This window comes from Lonchura striata, chromosome 21, assembly GCF_050655825.1.
Source record: "Lonchura striata isolate lonStrDom1 chromosome 21, ASM5065582v1, whole genome shotgun sequence".
Taxonomy (NCBI): Eukaryota; Metazoa; Chordata; class Aves; order Passeriformes; family Estrildidae; genus Lonchura; species Lonchura striata.
In genome coordinates this window covers 3,874,040-3,898,810 of record NC_140723.1, presented here as the reverse complement: position 1 = coordinate 3,898,810, position 24,771 = coordinate 3,874,040, and the positions used below count along the sequence as shown (strand labels likewise).

The following is a 24,771-nucleotide window of genomic DNA, read 5'->3' as shown; positions in this document are numbered from 1 at the left end:
TAATTTGCAATAAATGGGAAGCAGCTTTCCCATCCATGTCCACGCAGCAGCCAGCGCTGGGGGAAGGCATTGCTGTGCCGAGCGTGATGCTCGGCGCGATTACGGGAGATGGGCTGTGGATGGAGACTGTAATGGGAAAACACAGCAAGTGGCTGGAAAACGCCTCGGATCAAAGCGATAATCAGCACTGCCGCTCTCCTCCGAGCGCCTGCTTAATGTCACACTAACTCCCGTCCCAGGCAGCGCTGCCACCGGGACACTCGTGCCGCGGCGAACGCGCTGCTCCGGCACCCGCCAGCCCTCCTGATGTCCCGCCACCTCGCTGTCCCTACCTGTGCTGTCTCCCAGCCCACGGGGCGGGCGAGCATCCTTGCCTCCGCTGCTGTGGCCGGCGGCCGGCTCGGCGGTGCCGGCGCGGCCGGGGCCGGCGCGGGGCCGCTCGGCGGCGGGCGCGGGGGCCGCGGTGCTGGCGGGCACGCGTGGCGGCGTGGCGGCCGTCACCCAGGTGGCAGCGGCGGCGGTGCTGGCGGCGGTGCTGGCGGCGGCGGCGGTGGTGGTGGTGGTGGCGAAGGCGCTGGGCAGCGTGCTGCTCTCCAGGGAGTCCTCCTCGCCCGTGGGGCCCCAGACGATGACCTCGGGCAGCGCCGTGGGCCGCCCGTCCCGCGGGGCGAAGCCGCGGAGGTGCCGCCGGCCCCGCCGGGAGCGCGGGCGGCGCGGCGGGCGGGCGGCGGGCGGCGGGGCGGCGGGCGGCGGGCGGCGGGAGCGGGGTCTCTGCAGAGGGGGCGCGGGGCCGCAGGTCCAGGGGGGCCCGGGTTGTGTCAGCTCCTGGCCGCTCGCCGTGCCCCACAGCGAGCCACGGGACAGTCTGTGCCGGAGCGCCGGCCGTGGCGAGAGCCTCCCCGCGGCGCCGGTGGCTGGGGGCTGGCAGCTGGCAAGGTCCATGGCTAGGTGGAACATGGCTATTAAAATCCAAGCATGGCTTCCGAGCGGGCAAGCTGACCTGTGGATAGACAGGGATGGTGTTAGAAGGGCAGCGGGGCAGCCCCGTTCTCCCTCTCGGTATGGCACACCCTAGATCTCTGAGCCCGGCCACCCAAAACATCCCCCAGCTCCACGGGTATCATTGTCCTCCCCGGTTCTCCAGCCAGAATCCCCCAAAACGGCAACACAGGGCATGCTCCACACCCTCCCCCTGAAAACTGCCACCACCAACATGGCAGGGTGAGGATCCCCCCTCACAACTGTGACTTTTCAGTTGGTTTGGGAACGATGGGAATGACCTGAGGATGGGTTTTACCAGGAAACTCTCTGAAGGAGCGGCCAGTGCCTGCTTTGCCCAAACTCAGCCCTTTTGGGTGAATTGTCCAAAGCAGACAGCACAGCTCCAGCAGCACAAGCTTTCACTCACTCCAGGGACACTTGAGATGCAGGGGTATTAGAGAGCCCATCCCTTGCTTCCCGAGCCCACAGGCAGCATGATGAATCCCTCAAAGGGCTGGAGCAGACGTGGGCTCTTGTGTTTGCACGTGTAGCCCATCTCCCACTGTGGCAGTCACCCACGCCGCAGCAGGAACATCCTCCCACGGAGCATGGCACATCCCCTGCCATGGCGTGCAGCACCCACGCTGAACATGACCCTGCAGCACAGGGAGGGCAGGAGGAGCAGCCCCTTTTGCTGCCCTTTCTGCCACAGAGCAGCTGGAACACCCCTGAGCTGCTGGCAGCTTCAGCAGTCAGAATTTTGCTTTAATGTCACCGTCACATCACGTCATGTCACAGCCCTCTCCCTTCCCCAGTGGCACCACACCAAGGCTCTGCTCCCCTCATGTCTCCTCTGCGATGCTGCCCCATGTAAAGAGGCAAGAAAATCTCTGATAGCAAATTTCTGTTGCCTTCTCCCCCCACTACCTCTCTGGGGAAAAAAAAAAAAAAATCATTAGGCCAAAGCCCAAAAATCTTTACTCCATTTTACTTAGCTTTTACAGGAGAAAGACTTTTGTCGAACTCAGCAGGAGTTAATGAGAGCTTTACATGGCTAAACGGGCTAATCCTCTGCAGCAGCGCCCGCACAGTCCTTGGGAGCACGACAGAATGTGTATCTGGTTGACAGAAGCATTTGTACACTCCCTCTGTGCGTGAGCAAGTGAAGCTAAAGGAGCTGACCTGGATACTCCCAGGCACAGGCTTTTTCTGCTCAGAGGATCTCTGCTTTTTTCCTAATTGGGTATTTTTTCAAAGCGTAACAACATTTATTTTGGGGAGGGAGAAGGCAACGCAAGGAAAGAGCGCAGAAGGAGAAAGGGAAGAGCCAGAAACAGACAACAGAAACCAAAATAGTTCAGGCTGGGGGAGGAAGGATTTCAAGGCTTCAAAAAAACCACCAACCACCCAAACCGTGGTGGTGGGTTTTTTTAGAGGCCGACAGAGTGGTGGCAGCACGAAGAGTGTCCCCCACGTGCTGTAGGCAGTGCCGTGCTTCCACTGGTGAGGAGCCCCAAGCTCATGCTCCAGCCGGATCATCAAGCACAGACTCACCTTTGCAACGCTCAGGATCACTCCTGTAGCACGTCAGGCTTGATTTCAGCCTCTGCCCAACCCCCCAACATCACCTGAAACGTCTCCTTGCAAAGAAGGAAAGGTGCTGGGCACCTCCTGACATGTCACTCACCCCAGGTGACACCCCTCGCACCATCTGTGCCCACCCCCAGACCTCATCCCCTTCCCAGCTCTCTGTGTTGCTCACGCTCAAGACTTTTATGAACAGCTGTTGAACAGAGCAAGGGAAGATGTGCCCAGCCCAAACTTGGTGCTTGCTGCATCCCAGCTACTGCCTGGAAACTTCTGAAAGGCAAAATGCCCATCCTTGGTGCTTGGAATTGGCAGCTCACAGGAAAAACAGATATTCCCCCTGTTTCCACCTCCTCCTGTCTCCTAGTGACATTTCAGGCTGCAGCGATGGCAGTGTGAACTTGCAGGGGCTTGCTCCTGCAGAACGTGCCTGACATGGCTGCATCATTCATAGCAGCATCAGGAGGATGTGTGGGCAGAGGCAACACCCAACCCTTGTCTTGCCCTGGGTCATGCTGGAAATCTGTGTCCCAGCACGGCCAGGAAGCGATGGTGACACCCAGCAGCAGTGTCCCTCACTGCTGTCACTGCTGCCCAGCTCAGAGGCTCTGGCGTGGGGATGGACACAGTAAGGGACACACAGATGGGGCAGATCCCACTCTGCCCCGAGGACAGCTTGGGTCACCGTCCCACCAGCGTCCTGTCAAGCAATGCCACACAAGGGGCTGCCACCCCAGGAGTGTTCTCCTTGCCACCACGCTGGCTGGCATGTCCCCAGGAGATGGCTTCAGGGACAGAAGCAGCCGGTCCGGTTACCTCGGAGGAATTTTGCGTGGCATGCGATCTTCTGAGGGCTTTGCAACAACAGATAAGAGCAAGTGTCCTTCAGAATAAATAGCAGCGTGTAGGAGTTGCCGTTGTCCTGGCAACGCAGCGTGATGCGCCCGGCGCGGCGGCGGGGATGGATGCGGCAGCGGCCAGAGGCAGGACCACCCGGCCCTCCCCTGCCTCCCCCACCCCAGCACCCTGCCAAGGCTGCCAGCAGGATGACACCTCCTGAAGGACACCCAGGGAGCGGGCATACCTCTCGCCCGCATCTCCTGCCTCCTTGTCCTTGCCCCAGAAAACCTGGGCTGTCCCAGGAGAGCCCGCTGCGGCTGGCACAGCACGGCCCGGCCCGGCACAGCGCCCCGGGAGTCCCCGAGCCTCCGCCTCCCTGTCGCCAGAACAGGCAGGAGAGCACCGCGAGCCTCTCGGGAGCTCCGGCACAAAGTCACCGCTGCTCGGAGGCCGTGAGGGCGTTCCTGCTTTGCCGAGACATCCAACAGCTCAAACACCTCTCCACCGGCACGAGCTGCTCCTCAGGGACAGCAGAGCGGAGGCAGAGGACCCTGAGCTGCTCCCAGTGCATGGAATAACTCCCTAACTGCACCCAAAGAGGGGCTCTGGCATAGGGAAGGGAACACATCATCCAGACCCACACACAGCATCCATCTGCCTCGGCTGGAGGTACATGTGGGCCAGAAGGGATCTATCAGGCAGGGCTGTGGTTACACTCCTCACTCGGGAATCAGGGCTTTCCTCACCCCTCTACAAGCACACACAACCTACTTTGCAAAGAAATTTGTGTAGCGTGGGCAATTTTCACATTACTTCTTTTCCCATCTTGGAGGTGAATGGGAATGTTATCCCAAAATATTGTTCAAACTCCAGGAAAAACTCAATAAAACTCTGAAAGTGGGTTAGATAAAGAAACACAGAGCGGATATATTTGAGGAAATGAAATCCTGTCCTTGATCTCGTCGTCCGAGGCCTTGGCTCCCACCAGCCACAAATCCACTCCCTCGGCTCTGTGGATGGTGAGGCGGCCGTGCTCACACACGGGCAATGGAACTCTTACAAATATTTACCTGCAACAAGCACGAGCGCAGATTTCATGGAAACAGCTGGGCTAATGACATGGATCAGGCACACCAGGCGCACCGGGACATTTCCTGAGCCAATCCGAGCCCATCCCAGTTCCAAAGGTGACGGAACAGTGGATGTTGCACTGGAGCCGCCACAGCCTCCCCACCCAATGCACCTTTCAGAGTCCTCCCCTGTATGAAACCCCTTCCAGGTGCAGTTGTGAGCTTTGAAGAGGAGGACAGCTGGCACTTGATGAGAGAGATTAATTTCAAGGATCCTGGAGGACACCACAGTCCTCGGCAGTGGGGAAGAGGCTGCTGTGAAACTTGGCTGCTCCCACCGATGCACACACGTAACCAACCACCATGTGCAGGGAGGGAAAGCAGGAGCATCCAGCATGGAGCAGGACAGAACAACCCCTACTCCAGGCCTGGGAACCCTCAGGGATGGCAGCACTTCAGGCAGCCCTGATACTGCAGACAGGACATGGATTAATCCAGAGCACCTGCTGTGCTCCCAGAAACCCCTGGCTCTGGTAATGTGTCTGAAAATTAACTGGGATCACGGCTCTGACAAACATCAAAACACCACCCGTCAGCACTAACCCACTTCCCCAAAGCCTAAAAGGCTCACTTGAGTGCAGTCCCTTTCAAAAGGTCCTTTTTTGCTCTCCAGCATCAGCCCCTTTCTCCCGTGCCTGTGGAGACACTTCACAGGAGCATTAACTGTAGAATAGGCTGATTTTTAATGCAGAATTATACAAATGGAGCCATTCTTCCATTTCACGCCTCCTGTTAGGTAATCTATCGGTATTGCACAGGGAATCAAGGTTATGTCCTTGTTGGGGTGATTTACGAACTCAGAGCATTTCATATCTCCAAACGCCAAGCGAGGCAGGGACAGAAATATTCCTGTGAATGCCTGGAGCAGGAGCTGTGGTCAGAGAGCTGGGGTGATGTTTTCTTGATCCAGGCAAGACAAGGCAGGAAAGCAGGCACCACACTCTAGGAAAAGCATCCTTGGCAGCATGGCTGTGTGTCCTACAAAGGCATTCGGAGCAGGGCAGGTTATGAGAGTACATGCAGGAACTCAGTGGCTCCATACGGAATAGAATGAGGCTGCATCCCAGTGGGTGACTTTCACACCGGAGCAGGAAAAAGAGGGGAAAACTTCAGTGGCAGATACTTGGCCCGTGACTGTGTGTCCTCGCCGAGGTGGGGACTGCAGCCACTGCTGCAGCCGCTCTCCTCTCCATCCCGGTGTCCTGTGTGATGATCCCTGCAGTGCAGTGACTGTCCTTTGTTGTCACAGCACCAACCATCACCATGGAAATGGAGCACCGCCACTCTGCACTCTGGGCTGGGCCAGGACTCTCCCCAGGGCTGGGAGGAGGGGAGATCCCATGTGAGGGCAGCATGGATGAGTGCCAACACTTGTGGCAAGTTATGACCTCGTGGACCACTCCCACATGGTGTCCACCATGTCCCACCCTGCACCCCAGGCATCAGCAGCACTATGGAGATGTCTCTCCTGAGCCGTGTTCTGCTACGGGATGAGTTTTTCTGATCCCAGACCCGATGGGAACTGGGAACATACAACACACTGCACCATCTGTAGCCCCAACCTCTTCCCAGACAATTATAAATTTGTGAAAATATGGCTGCCAAGCTCTTTAAAGCCAGGAATGGGACTTAAGGCACAAAGGCTGACACACAGTAGCGCCTAAGTAAATTAAATGTGCCACATCACTACCTATCTATATTACAGTCCTGAGCTTCAGGATTACCTACTAATAAAAGCGATATTTAAAACAAGTCCTAAGTTCCTCCGCTGCCCCCTTCTCCCCACAAGTAATTAAACTGACGCCGCTTCCCGCAGTGGAGGGGATGGGATTTATCATGGAGGGAAATCAGCAGAGGGTGAAATAGGTTGAATCCTCCCTGTCACACTGCTGCGGCCAGGCAGACAGCAAACACCCACTTCCCTGGGAAAACGGGGCAGAAAGAGCTTGGGTGGGGCTGGGAAGCCACGGGTCCCCCCAGGATGGAAATGCCAAGATAGAGGCAGCTGGAGCATCCCTGGCTGTGCTTGGGGAGCAGGGGGGTGGCCGTGGCGGGGGGAGCCACTCACTCTTCTGCCTCTGCCTTGAGCTCACCCAGCTGCAAATAAACAATTTTACCATTTGAATAGCCGCGAGTGCGGAAGGCATAATTAATACCCAGCGGTCCCATCAGCCAATGTGCTGATGCGGGAGGCGCAGCCCCTGCCAACGCCGCCAGCGCTCAGCTTTGGCTCCGCAGCGCTCTGCCCCGGCTGCTCTGCCTTGGCCAGAGGCAGAGGAAGGGCAAAGCCCCAGTGCAGGCACCTGGGGCTGGTGCTATGTTGCCTTCAGGGGAAGGCAAGGCGACCTGGCTGCAAGGAACAGCACGGCAGCCTGGTCTCGCACAGGCCACTCGGGCCACTAACACGCGCTAACACCAATGTGGTGGACGGTCAAATGGCTTTTATTATCTTATCTCATGGGTTTAAATAGTCTCGGGGGACTCTGCTACATCAGGGGGGTTGGTAGGGTTCCTAGGGTTAGTGAGGAGTGGAAAACTACTGGGTTAGGTGTGGTTACATGTTCTAGGGGTAGTAGATAACATGTTGTAGGGTGCGGGGGGAAGGGTTTTTGCTTTCCGTCACATCCCGAAATCTTCCATTTGCCTGTCCCTATCTACTACAGAGCTGGAGCCCACTAGTGCAGGAGCTGTCCAGTGCATCCCACACCACACCACGGGAAGAGTCAGGACGTGGCAGAGCAATGTGGGGAAGAGTCAGAAGGAGCGGGCAGAGAACAGGCCCGCGTGGCATTGCTGCGAAGGCACGAGCTGTGCCCAGCTGCTGCCAAAGCTGAGATGACCTTTAACCCTGAGTTTCAAGTTCCGTTCCCATTTTCAAATATTTTAAAACACACTGACAGGACAAAAGGCCCAGTGCCTCCAGCCAGTCTGAGGATGAGAGCTAACAGAGCTAACACAGCGAGCTGGCCAACACTGTCCATTATGGTCAGCCTGGCTTAGCTTGCTCTAGAGAGGGAAGGACATCTGCTTGAGAGAGTTTTTTCTGGTCTTCAGGGATTATTTCAGATAGGATTTGAAAAGTGCCAGACTGGGAAACCCAGAAGTTTGCATGCATCTTCAGACAAAAACACGTCCCTTAAAACTTTCTGTGCAAGACCAGTGCTTGGTAATTTACCTGCCACCGCTCTGGCAGCATCAGCTCTGTGCCTAGTCTGGCGCCCCTGGGAAGACTCAGTGTGCTGCAGGTTCATCTGCCAGTGTGGTGAGACAGGTCCCAGCCAAGCCAGGGGATGAACTGCCTCAAGTGCTCCCCAAGGGGGTCAACACAGTGGCAAGCTAAGGCCCTGCATCCCAGGGTACTGCTGGAGCATCCCTCCTGGCAGGGCAGATTGTGGGTGCTCCTGAAGCATCCCTCCCAGTGCGCATGGGGCCATCCCTCCCAGTGGGCATGGGGCAAGTACCACTGGAATATCTTCCCCCAGGAGCACAGCCTGGGTACCACCAGAGCATCCCTTACAGTGGGCATAGCTTGGATACCACTGGAGCATCCCCTGTAATAGGCACAGCCTGGGTACCACCAGAGCATCCCTCACAGTGGGTATAGCCCAGATACTACCAGAGCACCCCTCACAGCACACACAGTGTGGGTACTACAGGAGCAAACCCTCCCAGCAAACATGGGGTGGGAACCACTGAATCATCCCCCTCAGCACACACAGTGTGGGCACCACTGGAGAATCCCCCTCACCACAGACAGTGGGAGTACCACAGGAGCATCTCCCACAGCACACACAGTGTGGTTACCACTGGAGCATCCCTCCCAGCAAACATGGGGTGGGCACCACCAGAGCCTCTCCTTCCAGCACACACAGGGTGGGCACCACAGGAGCAAACCCTCCCAGCACACACAGTGTGGGCACCACAGGAGCAAACCCTCCCAGCACACACCGTGTGGGTACCACTGGAGCATCCCTCCCAGCACACACAGTGTGGGTACCACTGGAGCATCCCTCCCAGCACACACAATGTGGGTACCACTGGAGCATCCCTCCCAGCACACACAATGTGGGTACCACTGGAGCATCCCTCCCAGCACACACAATGTGGGTACCACTGGAGCATCCCTCCCAGCAAACACAGTGATGGTACTGCTGGAACATCCCCCTCAGCGGGCACAGCACGGCCATCGCTTCCCCCACCGCCGCCCGGCCGCCCCAGCCAGCAAACAGTGCGTGCATTTAGCGTGGCAGGGCTGGACAGTGGGGTGTTTCATCAACCCAGCAGCGATAACACTCGGCTTTTGTCCCTCCTGGATAAAGGGGGTTTGTGAGCACTGGCTTTCCAGCCCAAACTGGCACCTGTCGCCAACTTACCCCATTCGTCCCCCCCTCGAGTTCCGCACCAGCGCTGGGGACAAGGCAGCAGCAAGAGCTCCAGTTCAGACACAACTTTGCTGGGAAGTCTCAGATTTCCAGATCTACCAAAATCTTGTTGAAGAGCCGCAGTCTCAAGCCCTGCTCTTGCTGATATTAAAAACAGTCCATAAACCTAAGGAAATCAGGACTTTCCTCATAATTTTAGCTTCTAACTAAACTTCCTCATGTGTTCCAGCTCCTCACAGACACCACAGAATCGCTGCCCAGACTTTACATGCTGTTGGTGACCTGGCACACAAGACGGTGCTGCCTTCTCCCATCCCCATCACAGCAGTGGAAAACACTCCCCCATGTACCAAAATCAGTCTGCTGAGGGAACAGGACTGCAACATATGTAGGAGCACGTTAAAACCAGAGCTTAGAGATCATCCCTGGTGTTAGTTAATGCTGCCCACAATAAATAAGGCCAGCAGCTGAGCTGAGTGGCTCCCTGCTGTGGATACAGGCGCAGGCAGGACAATGCACTTCTCCTCAGCCGCCATCCAAGGAATTTCTGCTTTCCCTGCTTTGCTCATGAATTTTCTTCCATTGCCACAAATCTGCCTTCTGTACAATCAACTTCAGGATGATCAGACCTCCCCCTTGGATAAAAGGACTGCATTGGTGTGTCTGAGCAGGATGCAATGGCCAGTGCTGTTGGATGGGATGGGATGGGATGGGATGGGATGGGATGGGATGGGATGGGATGGGATGGGATGGGATGGGATGGGATGGGATGGGATGGGATGGGATGGGATGAGATGGAATGGGATGGGATGGCATGGCATGGCAGAGGTGAGGCTTTTCCCACCAGGATGGCAATAGTCCTGCCAGATCCCAGACTGGAGCCTTATGAAGGGTTTTGTTCCTCTGAATACGTATCCACAATGTGATTCCAAGAGACAGCAACTGAGTCAACCCAGCCCTTAGTGCTGAAGGACCTACAGCGAGGAAAACCATGGCACAAATCTACAGCTTATGCTGTCCTTTAACCCCAGCACTTTCCAGATAAATAACCCAGCGCTGATCGTATTTTCCAAATGAATGTGCTCAAGCATGTCATTACAATGAAAGCAGGAAACGCTTTGATGTAAAAAAAAAAAAAAGTTGGCTCAATACATCTAAAGCAGCAGCTTAACAAGCTTTAAAACAAAACAATTAAAAGAGGTCTGTGGTGTCTTTGTAACACGATGTGTCTTCGCGGGAGCTGCACATCAGAGCCCACTGTGGTATCCATCAACGGGAAACACCTCCAACCATGGAACACATCCAGGGAGAAAATACCTCATAATGGGATTTTTAAAGATGACCTCCCCAAGGGCTCCCAGGAGCAAAGACAAGCGTTGACCCGCTGGAAGCATCTGGACGACCAGCACAGGGTCCAGCCAACACTTCCCCATGGCAGAAGTTAGATGTCCACACAGGGAAGTCCAGTTAACTCAGGTCTTCCCTCCAGCACCACGCTCTCTGGGTGGAGCTGCTCTCAATTTGCCCTGCAGTGACTGAGATCCAAACCTTTCTTTCTCCTGGGAAGTCCCCGGCAGCCCGGAGATGCACAGCCTGCCCGGAAATCTCAGCAGTCATCCTCAAGAATGAACACAGGGAACACGTCAATAATTTCAAAAGCTCCATAAACTCTAACAGAAATGGAGAAGATGAGAGGAATGAAGACTCTGAAAAAAGAAAGAGGAACAGATGGCTTTTATGGAGCAAGAAATACAATAGGAAAAAATGGAGCAGCAGAGCTCTCTTTGAAGGTGTGAAACGTCAGTAGGGAAGCCTAGAGAAAGCCAAGGCGCAGGAGCTGGGAGCTCAGTGCAGGGCACTGCATTGCTCAGCCAAGGCTCTAGCTGGTGGTCCTGGGGAGCTCCCGGCCTCCCTGGCTCCTGAGACAGCACCAGCCCTGCCCAGCCCCTCCACAGGGACATCCTGCTGCCAGAGAAGGGTCAGCGTGACACGCAGCATGGAGAAAGAACAGCCCAAAAAGATGATGAAAAAGCCAAGCTAAAATAGAAAGCAAAGGCAGCGGGGATGAACTCCGGGGCAAAGACTCTTGATCCTGTCACAGAAAGTTCTAAATCCCTTTTAGAGCCAAGCAATTTCTTTTCCATGGAGAAGAGCCGTTCTCCCTGCAGTGGCCATCTCACTGTGCATACAGCAACCAGGCAGCTCACAGGCTCTCCCACTGCAGCTATGGCAAAATCCTGATGATGAGGATTTGCCTCCAGCACCTCAAGAACACTGTGCCATTGTGGGGCACAGCCCCTTGAAGCCCAGCTGCCAGAGTGTCAGAGATCACTGTGCTCTGCATCTCATTAAAAAAACCCAATAATCCCCTTTGAGAGAGAGATTAAACTTTTGCAGCATTATCTCCAATGTGTTGGCAGCAGGGGATGACCTCCTGCATCCCTCAGTATCTCAACTTCCTTCAAAGGCACCTGTGCCAGCAGCCTTACTTCCATCCTCATCCATCAAAATTAGCAAAATTGATTTTGCCAGAGAATATGTCACTTTTGACAGGAGCCCAGAGTAAGTCCTGAGTGTGTCACGTCAGATGATGCTAAAGTAGAGCCTCTTTCAAAGACAAGAAACAAGAAGATGAATAACTCATCCTTATCCTTTCCATGAAAAACTTCATAAGAAAACCCATGAATGACAGATACTTGCAGAAAAAAAAAGGTTGATTCATTTTTGGAGTTCTTTCTGAAATAACACTTGCCGGCATCTGGAACGGTCACACTTTCCCTGCATAAACGCCCCGCCGCTGCAGGCTCAGCCAAGCTTTGGCTCTGTCTGGGAAGAGGCAGAGCCAACCACGCTCCCAGCGTGCTTCATCTCCGGGCATTCATCACCCACGTTCCGGTGGGTCCTTAAGTGGATGTCCTCGTCCATGTCAATTAACTGATGCTTCATTACTCGAGTCCTGCAAAGGGAGCGGAGATGCTATCGCAGGCTCCGGGAGCAGGGTTGGGGTCACGCGCGGGACTCAGGCAATTACGGAACGCGTCCCTGAGGAAGCCGCGTGTGCTTGTGCTTGCCAGGCAGGCAATTCCCAGAGGGGACAACCTGGGCTGCCCCCGACCTTGTCACATCTTCAACCTGAATGGCGTGCAGTCAAGTGGCAACATCAATTAGCGGCGTTTGCTCTCACCGGCGCCTTGAACGCTGCTGCTGAGCAGCGAGTCCCCAGCCTTGCCATGCTGAGCACAGCAGCTCTACACAGCTCCTCAGCTGGCATCATGCATCTACATTCTCCATTTATATGGCTGCAAAACACAGCTGGAGTTTCTCCTGACCATCCCAGGATGCTGCAGGAGGCACAGCCAAAACCCTCGTGGAGAAGAGCCATCAATTCTCGCCAAGCTGTAGCTGAAAGCCACAGATCCGCTCTGCTGTGAGGCACAGCACGGTCCCTCACACGGTGTGTGCTGTGCTGCCGTTGTCCTGTGGCACACAGTCATCTCTGTGCCAGCATATCCCCATCTCCATCCTTCTCTTGTGCTAGAGCACGTGCCCTCTGGTGAGCTCGTGTTTCCACCTCAATCATCCAGACTTGCCTCTTGATGGAAGCGCCTCGACTCTCCCAGGCTACGTGTTGTTTTTGAAGCAGCTTCTGCTCAGCCTTTATTTGGAAATCAGTGGAGCTGGAAGTGCTGGCGTCGCAGCCAGCCAAGCAAAGCTTCACCACTCCTGCCTCGCCACAGCTAAGCCTCATCCCATGGATGCTTCAGCCAGGGTCCGGAGCAGCTCCGCAGCCAAGGCGCTGCTTCTTGTCCCTGCCAGCCTCTGCAGCAGGAGCTGAAGAGTCCTTTCCATACCCACAGAGATGCTTTGCCAGGGAACAGCTTCTGCTCCCAATGGCTCTGGCTGGTGGGGACACAGCAGCCACTGGCAGAGGACACCGTGCCCCTGGGATGCTCCAGCACTGCCAGGAAAGCGGAGCTGCTGAGAAAGACCTTCAGAGCAAACTTCAACAAAAATCGTCGCATGTCAAAGCGTATCTCCTGCCTACGCATCATTTCCAAGTCACAAGGAGACATTTTGCAGATTTGAGTTGGAAATGAGCACTTTGTGAATGACTGGCTTTATTTATTTTTATAAGTCCTCAGGCGAGTCCCGGTGGGTGTTTGGCCCCCTGCCCCAGGCACTCGGCGCCTGCTGACCCCACCCCTGCTCATCTCCATGGAGCTGCTCATCCACCTCCAACCAAGCTGGGTTGCTCCTCCTTTTTTCGGTGTTGCTTGGGTCCATAAATGCCAAATCACTCACTGATGGGAGGACACTCCCACACCGCTGCACTTGGGGCAGGTCTCCACCCTGTCCCAAGAGCATCACACCCAGCATCCCTGGCCCCGTGTGAGCACGCATGGCACAGCACCCAGGCCTGTCAGCACTCCACAGGCAGTGTGGGCGCTTTGCCTCCACCTTGGGCAGAGTTTAAGGAGCACTCGGGGGCAATGGAGCCAAAATGCCCATTGGTCCCCACTGTGTCCACAGTGAAGCTCAGAGCTGCACCAACAGAGGCTTCAGTGCAGCTTCGCCCTGCAGAGCCGCTGAGGCCAGAGAAAGTAACTGATAAACCCAGAAGGCAGAAGAGATTCAGCAGCAGACAAAACCTCATTTCACAAGGAATCCTCATAAAACCAAATTAATGTTGAAGGATGAAGGCAGGTAAACCTCCCACAGTTAAGTTCAGGCCACTGAGACTCAGTTTAAATCTCTCAGCAGTTCTGATTTAATCAATGCATTTCCAAGTGAAATTAGATGAAGTACATCTCCATCACAGGAAATTATATAAGCTATCAAAGTCTGTAGGTGCAAGTCCCAGTAAGAAGAGCCACAAGAAATATTCATATCTACTCAAATTCCATTTTTAAGGAGTCACTTCAGGTCCAGAGTTTAACATTCTTTTAGTGAAAAAAATCACTCTGATGAAAACAGCGAGCCAAGGCAAGGAAGGGCCAAGCAACAGGTTTGGGAACAGCCCCACATAACTCATGGTGACTGCAGGGATGCTGGCCTAGGCCAGGAACCCCTCCCAGCAGCACCACCCAATGTGGGAGGGAAGGAAGATGGAAGGGAGGAAAGATGGAAGGAAGAACAGAAGTAAAAAACCTTTTTGTTTTCAAGGAGGGAGTGAAAGCACCAACAATGTCACACTGTCCACTGATCCCACTCAACACACTCAGCCTCCAGGAATTATCCTGCTAGAAGAGCATTGCTATCAAACCCAAACTCTGTTGGGTTTGAGCTGCTGTTGCTCACTTGGTCACCACCAGCCCTCAAGGACAACAACAGGAACCACAACACAGAGCAGAGCAGCTCCTGCTCAGCACACTGAGGTTCCAGTAATCTTGGTAATCTTTCCTCCCAGCCCTTCTCCCATTAGCTATATTTAAAAGCTGAGGCATGCATACATTTTCATAATAAACCTCAGATCTGCTGGAAGTTCCGCGGCTTATTCACACCCTGTGGAGCTGCCCCTGGGATCCGCCTGCAGCGCTCACCACTGCCCCGTATCCATCCATACCTATGGACACTGAGGTAAATAAAGCATGGTGGGACAGCCTGAGCATCAGACCGGGTGAGGGAAGGTGGGAACACAGCTGGAGATCTGCCCTCTGCCTGGCTGCCCTTCCCTGTGACAAGCTGGGCTCTGAAGGGACATTAGCAACTCCTTCTTTCCAGCAGATGACCATTATGTGGGGCAGAGCCAAGCCGTGGTGCTCTGGGCCGGCAGCTCGCCCGTCCCGTGTCCTGCCTGCCAAAGGGGCACAGCAGCTGCCACACGGGGCAGCCCCCAGGCACCCTGGGCAAGCAGCAGCACCACGACAGCTCCCACCTGCCACCCCACTGGAGACACCACAGCGACAAGGAGGTGGCTCCGGTGTAATTAGAACAATTATTCACGCTCTGGGAAGCGGCTGCTCCCCTCACCTCATCTGGGAAATTGCTGTCAGCACAGAGGTACAAACCGCTGCATAAAAGTGCAGTTTATTCAAGCATTATTGTGCCTGTTAAGTATCATAGGCAGTGACACCAGATGAATTTCTGTGGCAATCAATCCACCCGGGAGCAGCAAGCTCAGCCCCTGTGTGGATGCAGGATGAGTAAGGACTCCTCAGTGGAGGCCATTAACTCCCACTGCTTACTGCTCTCATTACTTCCCAGACTGCAAGGCTTGCATCTTTGACGAGCGGCTGAATCTACATTTGACAGTGTGAACCTGATGAGTGAAATTCATGGAAAATGTTTTCTTTGGCAGTAAGTACAAGGCCCATAAAGTTTCCACAGAGCCAATGTGCAAGGATGTATGCTTTTAATGAGTTGTTTTATACAATCACCGAGAAATTTCAAACGGTGGTTTTACTCCTACTGCAAATCACTCCAGAGCTCCGTGCTGTAAAAACCGTGGCATATTGTTTAAAACATTATATTCATAGCTATGGAGGGGAAGTCCTCGGCAGCGCTGGCAGCCTGGCACGCTGCAGAAAGCTGCCGTGCCCTCGCAGGCGGGCGCAGGCACTGACGCAGGCGTGTGCACGCACACGTATGTCTGTGCACACTCAGGGAGTGACAGAGCCACTGCCACCTCCCAAAAGAACAGATTTCACCCCGCAACACCCACACCTGCCAAGAACAGAGCGGGGCTGGAGCATCGCTGGGACCTCGCAGGGGCTTTCAGGGCAGCGCTGCTCGCTCAGCCCCGCTCCGAACCGGGGAGCAGCAGCTCCCCTTCACAAAAACCGAATAATTCTGAGAATGCACAGGTCCTGCCCTGCCCGGCAGAGCAGCGCAGCTCACCGCGAGGTCAGGCACTGCCACCGCCCCGGGCGAAAGGGATCCGACTTGAAAGGAGCAGCTTGGTACCATCTCCCCGCCGCGGGCAGCCGCTCCAGGCACAGGCTGCGCGGGGTGAAACGGGCGCTGCGAAGCTCCGCTGCTTCTCCTGAAGCTATTTTTCTAGTAGTCGTCGAGAAAACGAGGAGAAATGACATGGGAAATGTCAGAAATAAAGCCAGAAGCAATTAGAGTAAGAGAGAAGGGAGAGCAGCAGGCAAGGTTAGCAGTAAAGTTATCTCTTATTAAAAATAAAACACGGAGGGACTGGAAGATGATGAGGTGGCAGAAAGGACAGCGTGGTGCTGGGGATCCAGGATGCAGAGCACAGAAATTCGCAAGGCGAATGAACTGAGGAGGGAAGCAAGCAGAGGGCTCCTGTTTCCATTGCTAAACTCTCCTCAAAAATAACAAAGCAGAGGGCGTCCTCTGTTCCCAGGATTACAGCCTTCTGCCGCGCAAGCCTTGGGAACCGGCCCTCCAGCTCCACTGGGCTTTCACCTGACACGAAATAAATCCAAACGCGTGGCACCCTGAGAAAACCCTGAGGTGCTTTTGCCGGGAGGAATTCCTAAGGTCACTACATCACCACAGACTCTGTCCTTCCCACACGCAAGCAGCGCATCCTCGGCTGACGGATGGACCGACATCTCCAGCGGCAGCGCGAAGTGCTCGTGTGCCCGGGCTGTGGGGTGCACCAGCCAGAGGCACGGGACAAAGAAGGGGAGCACTGGAAGCCAGCTCGACACGTGCCTCTGGAATATGCGGCGCGGCACGGGAGTGTAAAAGAGAAGCCAAAGGCCTCCCCCAGCTGCTCAGCACAGACAAAACCTCAGTTCAGGTTTCACCCTCCAGGACTCCATCCACAGCCCGGACAGAGGGACAAAGCCTCCAGCGATTCCCACGGGTGGCGGACAAAGGCTTCTCGCATCCCACTCGCTCTCCGTGGATTCGGGGGGCCCTGCCTGCCTCCCTCCGTGCCCCCGAGCTGCAGCCATGTTCTGCCAGAGCGCGGGGGCGCGGGGGGCGGCGCGGGCTCCCCGAGGTGCTGCGTGGGGTAGGGCTACACCCACCACCCGCTCACCCCGCAGCTCCCCTGCCCACACAGTCCTGCTCCCCAGGGAGCAGCCACAGGCCCCGCTGCGAGCTGCGGGAGCGGGGTGGCCGCTCGGGACTCCTCGCCTTGCGACCCCTCTCTCCCCAGCAGCAGGTGATGCGCCAGAAGCACCGTCCCGCTCGGTGGAGGGACGTCTGGAGTTTGACCCCTGCCCAACACAACCGCTGAGTCCCAGGGCTTTCCAAATACAAAACCGGGTTGGGGAGAACAGAACAGATCGTGGATTTCACTTTTCCTTAGGGTCTCACTTGTTTAACCCGCTGCTGCTTTCACTCGATTCCACTGAGACGGGCTCAAACCACCAAAACCCAGGTACTACTGGGGCTCCGGGGCCGCACATAGGCAGGGGCCGGAGCCAGGGCTTTCCAGCCACAGCACCATGGAAATAACAAGATTTCGGCTCAGATGACTTCGCAGCGGTAATGAAAATGTGTTACGTAACACTTTGCCTCCGTCTCCTCTGCTTTGCAATTCTCGATTAATCTCCCAAACACATCCATCCATCTATCCGTCCATCCATCCATCCATCCATCCATCCGTCTATCCATCCATCTGCCCGCACCCCGGACGACCCCCCAGCCCCTTCCCCCAAGCCGGGGCAGCCAAGAGAGACTGAGCAGCAGGAGAGGGGACGCTGACCGCGGATTCATCTCCCGGGCAGGGCGGGCGAGCGGGGCGGGGGAACCGGGTGGGGGGAGCCCGGCACCGCGCGGAGCGCGGACCGGCCGCCTCCCCGGGCGCCGGCAGCGCCGGCTGCACCGAGCGCTTCCCGCTCCTCTTCACACACCGCTCTTCATCCCGCACCCGCTCCGCTCCCCAGCCCTCTCCGCACTCCAAGTTCATGGCTTAACTCCGCCGCTCCCCGAGCGCGCCCGCCGGCGGGATGCTCTAAGCGCTGGCCCGCGGGGCCATCACTCCCCGGTCCTACCTGCTTCCCGGGAGCCGTCGCATCCACATCGTCACGTCTCGGCCCGGCCCGGCCCGGCGGGGCTCAGCGCCTCAGCGCTCCATCCGGGCGCGCCGCCCCGCGCCCGCGGCGGCGCTCAGCGGCGGGGCAGGCGGCGGCCGGCGGGGCGGGCATGCCCGGCGGCGGGGCGAGGACGGGGGGTCTGTGCTCCGGTGCTCCGGCCCCTCAGCGCCGGCGGGGCAGCTGCGCGCCCGCGGAGGCTGCGCGCCCCATGCGCGTCTCGGCGCGGCTCGGCGCGGTGCGGCTCACCGGGGCTCGGCTCGGCTCGGCTCGGCTCGGCGCGGCGGGGCTGGGCGCGCTCGCGTCTCTGCGCGCACCCGCGGGGCGGGGGCGGGGGGCCGCGGCGCGGGGAAGTTGCGCGGGGCGGAGGCGGGGGCGGAGCGCGGCCCCTCCGCGCCGCGGCCGAGCGGGGGTGGACCCGGCTCGGCACCTGCACCCAGACCCGGCTGCGACTCCGTCTCCGTTGGGGAATCGCCGGGCAGTGCCAGGACCCCGCCGGGGAACGGCCCGTCCCTCCTCGGGACGCCGGCTCCGGCAGCCGTTTCCTTCCCCGGACCCGCCGGCGGCCCCGGGGAGCGAAGCCCCCGCTCCGCCGGTGGGCACCGGCACAGCGGCTCCGCACCCCGGATCCGCGATGTCCCGCACAGTCCGTGCCGACCAGCGGGCAGCAGGGCAGCGCGGGTTCAGCCCGTGCTTTGCGGGCGGGGCGAGGGGTCCCCCGCAGCTCGGCAGCCCCGGGGAGCCCCGGCCCGCTGCCCGGTGGAGCGGGCCCGGCTGCTTCTGCAGCGGGCTCCACCAGCCGGCCGAGCGGGCATCCTGCTCCCGGAGCGGGCCTCCCGCTCCCGAGCCAACCCTGGCAGAGTTTCCATCCCGCTCCGCGCAGCTGGCCCGCGGGTACAGTGTCGGGCCAGCGGGAGCGCGGGTCCGCCACCGCCGCCTCGGGCCCCCGCACCGAGAGATACGCAGCCACCAGCGAATTCCCTTCGGCTGGAAGTGCCTTTCGTGCTCCGTGCTCGCCCAAAGACAGCCGAGCACAAAGGGGAGCGTGCGGGGAGAGGCGCTGGTTATTTTGGGAGGTGTTTCATCAGAGCCTGATGCGTTCTCTCTCTTTCCGGGGGTGCTGCCAGTAAGGAGCGACATTATTCCTGGTGTACTGTAAGAAAAGTGTGTCTCTCAAAAGCCGGGCTGCTTTCCTGTTCAGCTGCTGCAATAAAATAAGTTTTTGTATGCATTTGGGGATAGATTCTTCAAAGCTGCTCCTGGCTACGAGTGAGGAGCAGAAACATGGTGCACAGAGCTAGCACTGCTGGGGTGTCCCTTCACAGGGACAAACCACCTGCGAGGAAGGGGCACACCAGGGACCACGGCTTGCTTGGCTCTGAACAGTCAGAGCAGAAAGCAAGGCTTGTGTAGAGATGAGTCTCTGCTGCCTTTCTGACTCACTGCGTTTCTTTTCTGCCTCCAGAGAAACTTATTCCTCAGAGAGAAGCCTGCTGTGAGCGGGCAGCTGGATGGAAGGTCAGCACTGTCCCTTGGACACCTTGCCAGCCCCTGCTGCTCGCCTGTGCTCCTGCTGGATCAGCTCCAGCTGCTGCTGGAGGTGCTGGAGTTCAGCATCCAAATCCCCACATTCCTTCCTCGGAGCTGGGCTCCAGGTCAGAAGGAACCTCATGTGGGAAGGATGAAATGTCAGGGGCTGAACTGTGGACCAGCTTGTGCTGGGAGGTGGCAGCTGCCTGGGAACAGACATCTCCCATCCCAGCCCAGACAGAACCAAGGCTACAAAAGTACCTAAATAACGGCCAGGCTGTGCTTGGTTTTCACTAAGCACGATCCTCACTTGTTGGGGTGGTTAGGGCTTGGTTCCCTCACAGCCACCAGTGAATCCCACCCTCGCTGGTGCCACAAAGCTGATTGTCCCCTCCTCACCTCCTGGAGTGAGGCCAGTTATAAACTGGCTGTGGCTCTGTCAAATCTGCCTCCCCAGGGTATTCATGGCAAAACATCCCATGATCACAATGCTCACAGCTGCTGATTAAAGCAGCTTTGCCACAGAGAGGTAACAAAACGCAGGGTTCACCTGGGCACACCTTCCTGGGGGCTGCATGTGCAGGGACTTGAAAGAAAGCTCAGCTTTATTGTAAGCCCATGGACTTTATCAGCCATTAAACCCAGCTCACTAACATGAAAGATTTTGAGAGAGAAGAAGGGAAGAGCATGTGATTGTCTCTTAGGAGGCTGAGAGAGATACTGGAACGCAGTTAAGTAAAAGACACTCAATTAAGGCTTAAATAAACCCAAATAAGCCGACGCTAATGGGAGCTATCTTGCATCTCAAACAAATCCTCTTAACTCGGCCCCACTTAAAAAAATATTATTTCCCCATTTGTGCCACGTGTGTGGAGCTAGTGGGCAATTGCAGGGAGGACCATGCTGGGGATCTGGGGCCTCGCAGTGCGGGTTGAGCTTCTGAATTTTTTGCTATAAATATCTGTTATAATCTGTACACCTCAGTCAGGTAAAAGCCCCCATGCCCTCATCATCAGCCTTCCTCTGGCCCTGAACCTCTTCTCAAGCTCTGGCCTCAATTCCACATTGCATCATCACCAGCCAGAAGCTTCCAGAAACAAAACAGATCAAAGGAGAGATGAAGTTTTCGACAGCTCCAAAGCAGGTGTTCAGGCAAAGCTTTTCTAAGCAGGCAATTATTTGGGTTCAGGGCTCGTTTGGGATGCTTGGAGCAGAAACCTCCCAGGGAATGAGATACCTGGTGAGAGTGTGTGCATCCTTGCTGCCCTCCAGAGAGGCCTGACTGTCACCAGCCCAGCGACATGTGCAGCACTCGCTCTGTGCCTGCCCAGAGCAGCCAGCACAGCGTTTTTGGTGCTGTTTGGAAAGGCAGGCGGTGCCACTCGGCAATCTTGGCCCCCTTTGTCTCACTCATCTTCTCAGCAGCGCTGCTGCCTGCCACGGGCAGGCGACGGAGCAGCCCCGCTGCGGGAGCAGGAACCATGAATTATCCCCCATTTAAGTAGGAGGGAAGGAAGTCATTAGCGAATTCATTTGTCTAACTTGTTCTTCTCAGAGTCATCACTCAGAGAGAGTAAAGTTCCTGATGCTGGTGCAAAGCTGCAGGCGCTGGCTGGGGCTGGCTGCTGTGCTGTGGTGCACAGATGCTCTGGCAGATCTGTGTTTGGGGAGAAAAGAGGGTTTTTTTTTCCCTGCAATTGGGTCTGCACTTCCCAGGTTGTCCATAACAGCCCCTGTGTGTTCAGCCAGGCACCCACTGTGAGCTGGGCCAGGTGTGAGCACCCCAAGGGTGCCGTGAACCGCAGCAGGGGAACGCTGCCAGCTGCACTTCATCCACCGTGTTCTGAGGCAAAATCTGTTAATTTGCCTCTGAGTGGAGAGAAAGACACTGTCCCAGCTACACTTGCCAAGGAGGAGTGAAAATTGTCTCTTCAGTAGAAGTAGGTTGTCATTACCCATTTTCCTTTTCATACGGGAGAAGCAGAAGTGTTACTTGGAGCTTGTGAAGCACAGAGGAGTATAATGCAATTTCTGCCTCCTTGTAGCATTGTCCTTTCGTTTTTCAGACCAGTGCTGACAGGGAATAGGATTCTGGAAAGCACCCTGGGGATTGTATACAGTGAGCAGCTCTCTTGAGGCTTGCATTCCCTTCAGAAAGCATCCCCCACAGCCCCAAACTCCTGAAATGGTCTAAACCAGATTGCCTAGCAAGGCAGGCTGGACCCACAGAAAGAGAATCATAAGGCAGGAGATTTGGAGGGGAGGGCTGACATGGGGAAAAGCTGGATGGGATTTCATGGGCCCATTCTGCAAGCCCAGAAGAGTCATCCAAAGCCCCAGAGCCTCCCAGCTGTGGGGTCTGCCTGCCTGGGGGTGTCAGCCAGCCTTGCAGCCACAGCTCACCTTTCCAGCGAGGTGTGCTGCCTGTGTCCCCAGAGTCCTTCCCCAAGGAGGGGAGGCAGAGCCCACCTCACATCCCCAGCTCCAGGAGCCCAGTGGTCTCAGACAGTCCTGGGGCCCTGAGGGAGGGAAGGAGCTGAAAATGGGGTAACTGAGGCTGTTGTTAATAGGCCCCTTGGGGCAAATCAGAGTGAAATGACACTAAATGACCAGTGTTTTTTATGTATATATATGTATTAGAGGTTTATTTTAAAACTATTTGGTTGCAATGGAAAGGGGATGTGAAGGAATTTTGGTTATTATTAATAAAAAATATAGCAATATAAAAGTATAAAGGTATCACTTAAGAAAATGTATAAGGAAAAGAAAGAGAAAGAAGGGATAAAAGTAGATAGCAGAAAGATCTCAGCATCCAGGGATTCAGTGACAAGACTTGATTGTTGCAATTTAGATGTCTGCTGTTCCAAGTGAAGGTCTAAGTCTTGATCTGTTGGGGTGGGGAAAGCCCACAAATCCCAGAGTCCAATGTGTTAATACAGGCTCAGGTTCAGGTGGGAATGCCAGGTACCTCCCCTGATGGGAATTTTCACTGAGTGTTGCAACACTGTGGGTCTTGCGCAGTCCTCCAGTGGAAGGCCCCAGGAATGAGTCTGAAGGGGCTTTGGGGGTCTTTGATAATTTATTCCCCTTTAAGACATGACAGCTGCTTCTCAAGCCCCCTCAGCAGGGACAAAAACCCTCAGGCCTATGTGTGAATGTCCTGATTACTTCCCCAGGGAGGCAGAGTTCTACACTGAGCTGGTTGGGCAAGGGAGGACACTGCCCTGATTAAAAAAAAAATATCCCACCTCATAGGATCTGCTTCTTAACAGCCTCTTCAAAAAAAAAAAAAATATCCCACCTCGTAGGATCTGCTTCTTAACAGCCTCTTTCTTTATCTGGCTCCAAACCCAGCTTGTTGCCAAGCAAATGTTGGTCACTGTCCAGTGGTGGGTGCTGACCCCCTCTGAACCTGGGCTGCTCTGATGCAAATCAGAAGTTTAGCTACCACACCCCCAAAACCTTCCCTTCTTCCTTTCGACCGTGGGCTGCCAACCTGGCACCTGATGCTTTGAAAATGGTGCATTGTTTCAGTCAATAACCTTCAACATTTCTGTCTCTCGCAGAGCTGCTCCCCAAAGCTCACATCTTCTGTAGTATTTGTCTGGCCAGGCTGCTCTCATGCAGTTTCTTCCGTTTTCAAGCTAAACATTGCTAATCAGCTTCTTCAAGCTCCAACATATGTCCTATAAATATCCCTTGTGGAAGCAAAATCTGTCTCGTGTGTGTATGCAAGACAAAAGAAAAAATTAGAAAGCGTGAAGCCCTGACTTAGCAGCCCGGCAGCAGAGCTGCGCTAAAGCCTCGGATCCTAATGAAAGCAGGGAACATGCCTTCCCCCTCCATACCCCTCCTCCAGCCCCAGGGTGAGCCAAATCCCCAAAATCTCCATCCCTGATACCCCCAGAGCTTGCCCAAGTTCTGGTCCTCACCCTTCAGTGCCTGCAGGCCCCTTAGGAGCCACCCATGGGCCACTGTGGACTGGGTGGGGATGGAGCTGGGGAATGCTTTGTCCTTGGAGCTGAGCAGGGAGCTCAGTGCTGCTTCTTCTTGGTATTCAGGAGCAGCCCTGAGGTTCTTCTACACCTCTGATTTCCAGCTCTGGCTTAAGAAATTTATGAGCCCCTGGTTGGGCTGAGGCTGGCGTGGGATGCCATGATGCTCAGCGTGCCTGCGTGTGGGGTGGGATGGGGACACGCTGCTCATGTCACATATCTCCAGCTACAGGAATCCTGAAGGCAGGCCCAGGACTGTGTTGATGAAACTGCTCTGGCTCTGCCGCTCTTCCAGCATGGATGATAGGAGTGCGGGCTGATAGGAATGAGCTCAAATCAATCATCTGTCACTCACTGGCTTCCCTGGCCAGGCTGCAAAGCCCTGAGTGAAGCAGGACCCTGAGGACAGATGAGTGAGCATCTTAATCATCCTCTGCACAGGCAGCAGGAATGCAGCTGCCCACCCTGAGCGTTGTCCTCAAGTACCTTTTGGTTCGATGGAGGCACAGGCAGTTGTTGGATTCATCTCTGGCACGTGGGCTGCAGAGCCAGGGTTGTCTGGCAGGGAGCTGAGAGCCCAGGGGGGCCAAGCAGAGTCTGGAGAGCCCAGGAGGATGAGACAGGGGATGGAGAGACCAGGAGCACTGGCTGGGGTCAAAAGCAGACGCCTAAGAAACAGCACTTGCAGGAGCCTGGGAATGGTGCTTTTGCCAGCAGGAGAGGTCCCTGCCTTTGTTACCTCTGCTGAGAAATCCTGGGTATCATTCAGGGGTGACACTGGCCTCAGCATTGCCGTGGTTTCCCCAGGTTTGCCATCAAGCTGCTGCAAGCTGAAGCAGGCGTCTCTCCTTCACGGTGGCTGTCAGCTGGGAGACATTGACAGCCCAGAGAAGTGAAGCTGAAGCAAAGGTCTCCTTTGCCCTGTGAAGGAGAGGAGCCCTCACGGGCACCTCAGGGGAAAGGGAAGTTAATCCCATCCTGGTGTGCTACAGAGGGTGAAATAAAGAAACCTATTCTGCTTCCTAGGACCCTCACCTGCGCTGAATTTTGGGGTTTCACCTCGATGGGGTGAACAGTGCTGACAGGCTGAGCCCTGCACTTCCCATGCCAAGAGGTTTCTGCAAGAGCAGAGGTCTGATACTAAGCTCGGCTTATCTCCAACTCCAGCAGCAGTGTCCTCATGCTGCATTCCTGGCTGATGAACTTTCCCAGCTCCCCATTGCTGGGAGGTGGGAGTGGGATGAAATTATAGCACTGGGTTTCATGAACAGTGTGTGGCTCTTAAACCCTGCAAGCGTCTCTAGCAGGGCTGTTACAGATCCCCTTTGCTTTGGCCGTGTTTGTCTCATCAATCTCAGTGATGTTGACA

The 24,771-nt window shown here is 55.9% G+C and overlaps 1 protein-coding gene across 2 annotated transcripts in view; it reads right to left on the bottom strand.

Annotated features, from left to right (window-relative positions):
- Positions 1 to 17,975, bottom strand: part of AJAP1 (adherens junctions associated protein 1) — a 38,189-nt gene extending 20,214 nt beyond the window's left edge. For both annotated transcript variants that reach the window (XM_031506666.3, XM_085558833.1), the window contains exons 1-2: positions 17,839 to 17,975; positions 333 to 1,000 (exon numbers count right to left, since the gene is read on the bottom strand). In XM_031506666.3, coding sequence (XP_031362526.2) covers positions 333 to 1,000; positions 17,839 to 17,867 — 697 coding nt within the window. In that variant the 5' untranslated portion in view covers positions 17,868 to 17,975. The remainder of the gene's footprint in view (positions 1 to 332; positions 1,001 to 17,838) is intronic.
- Positions 17,976 to 24,771: the final 6,796 nt, after the last annotated feature.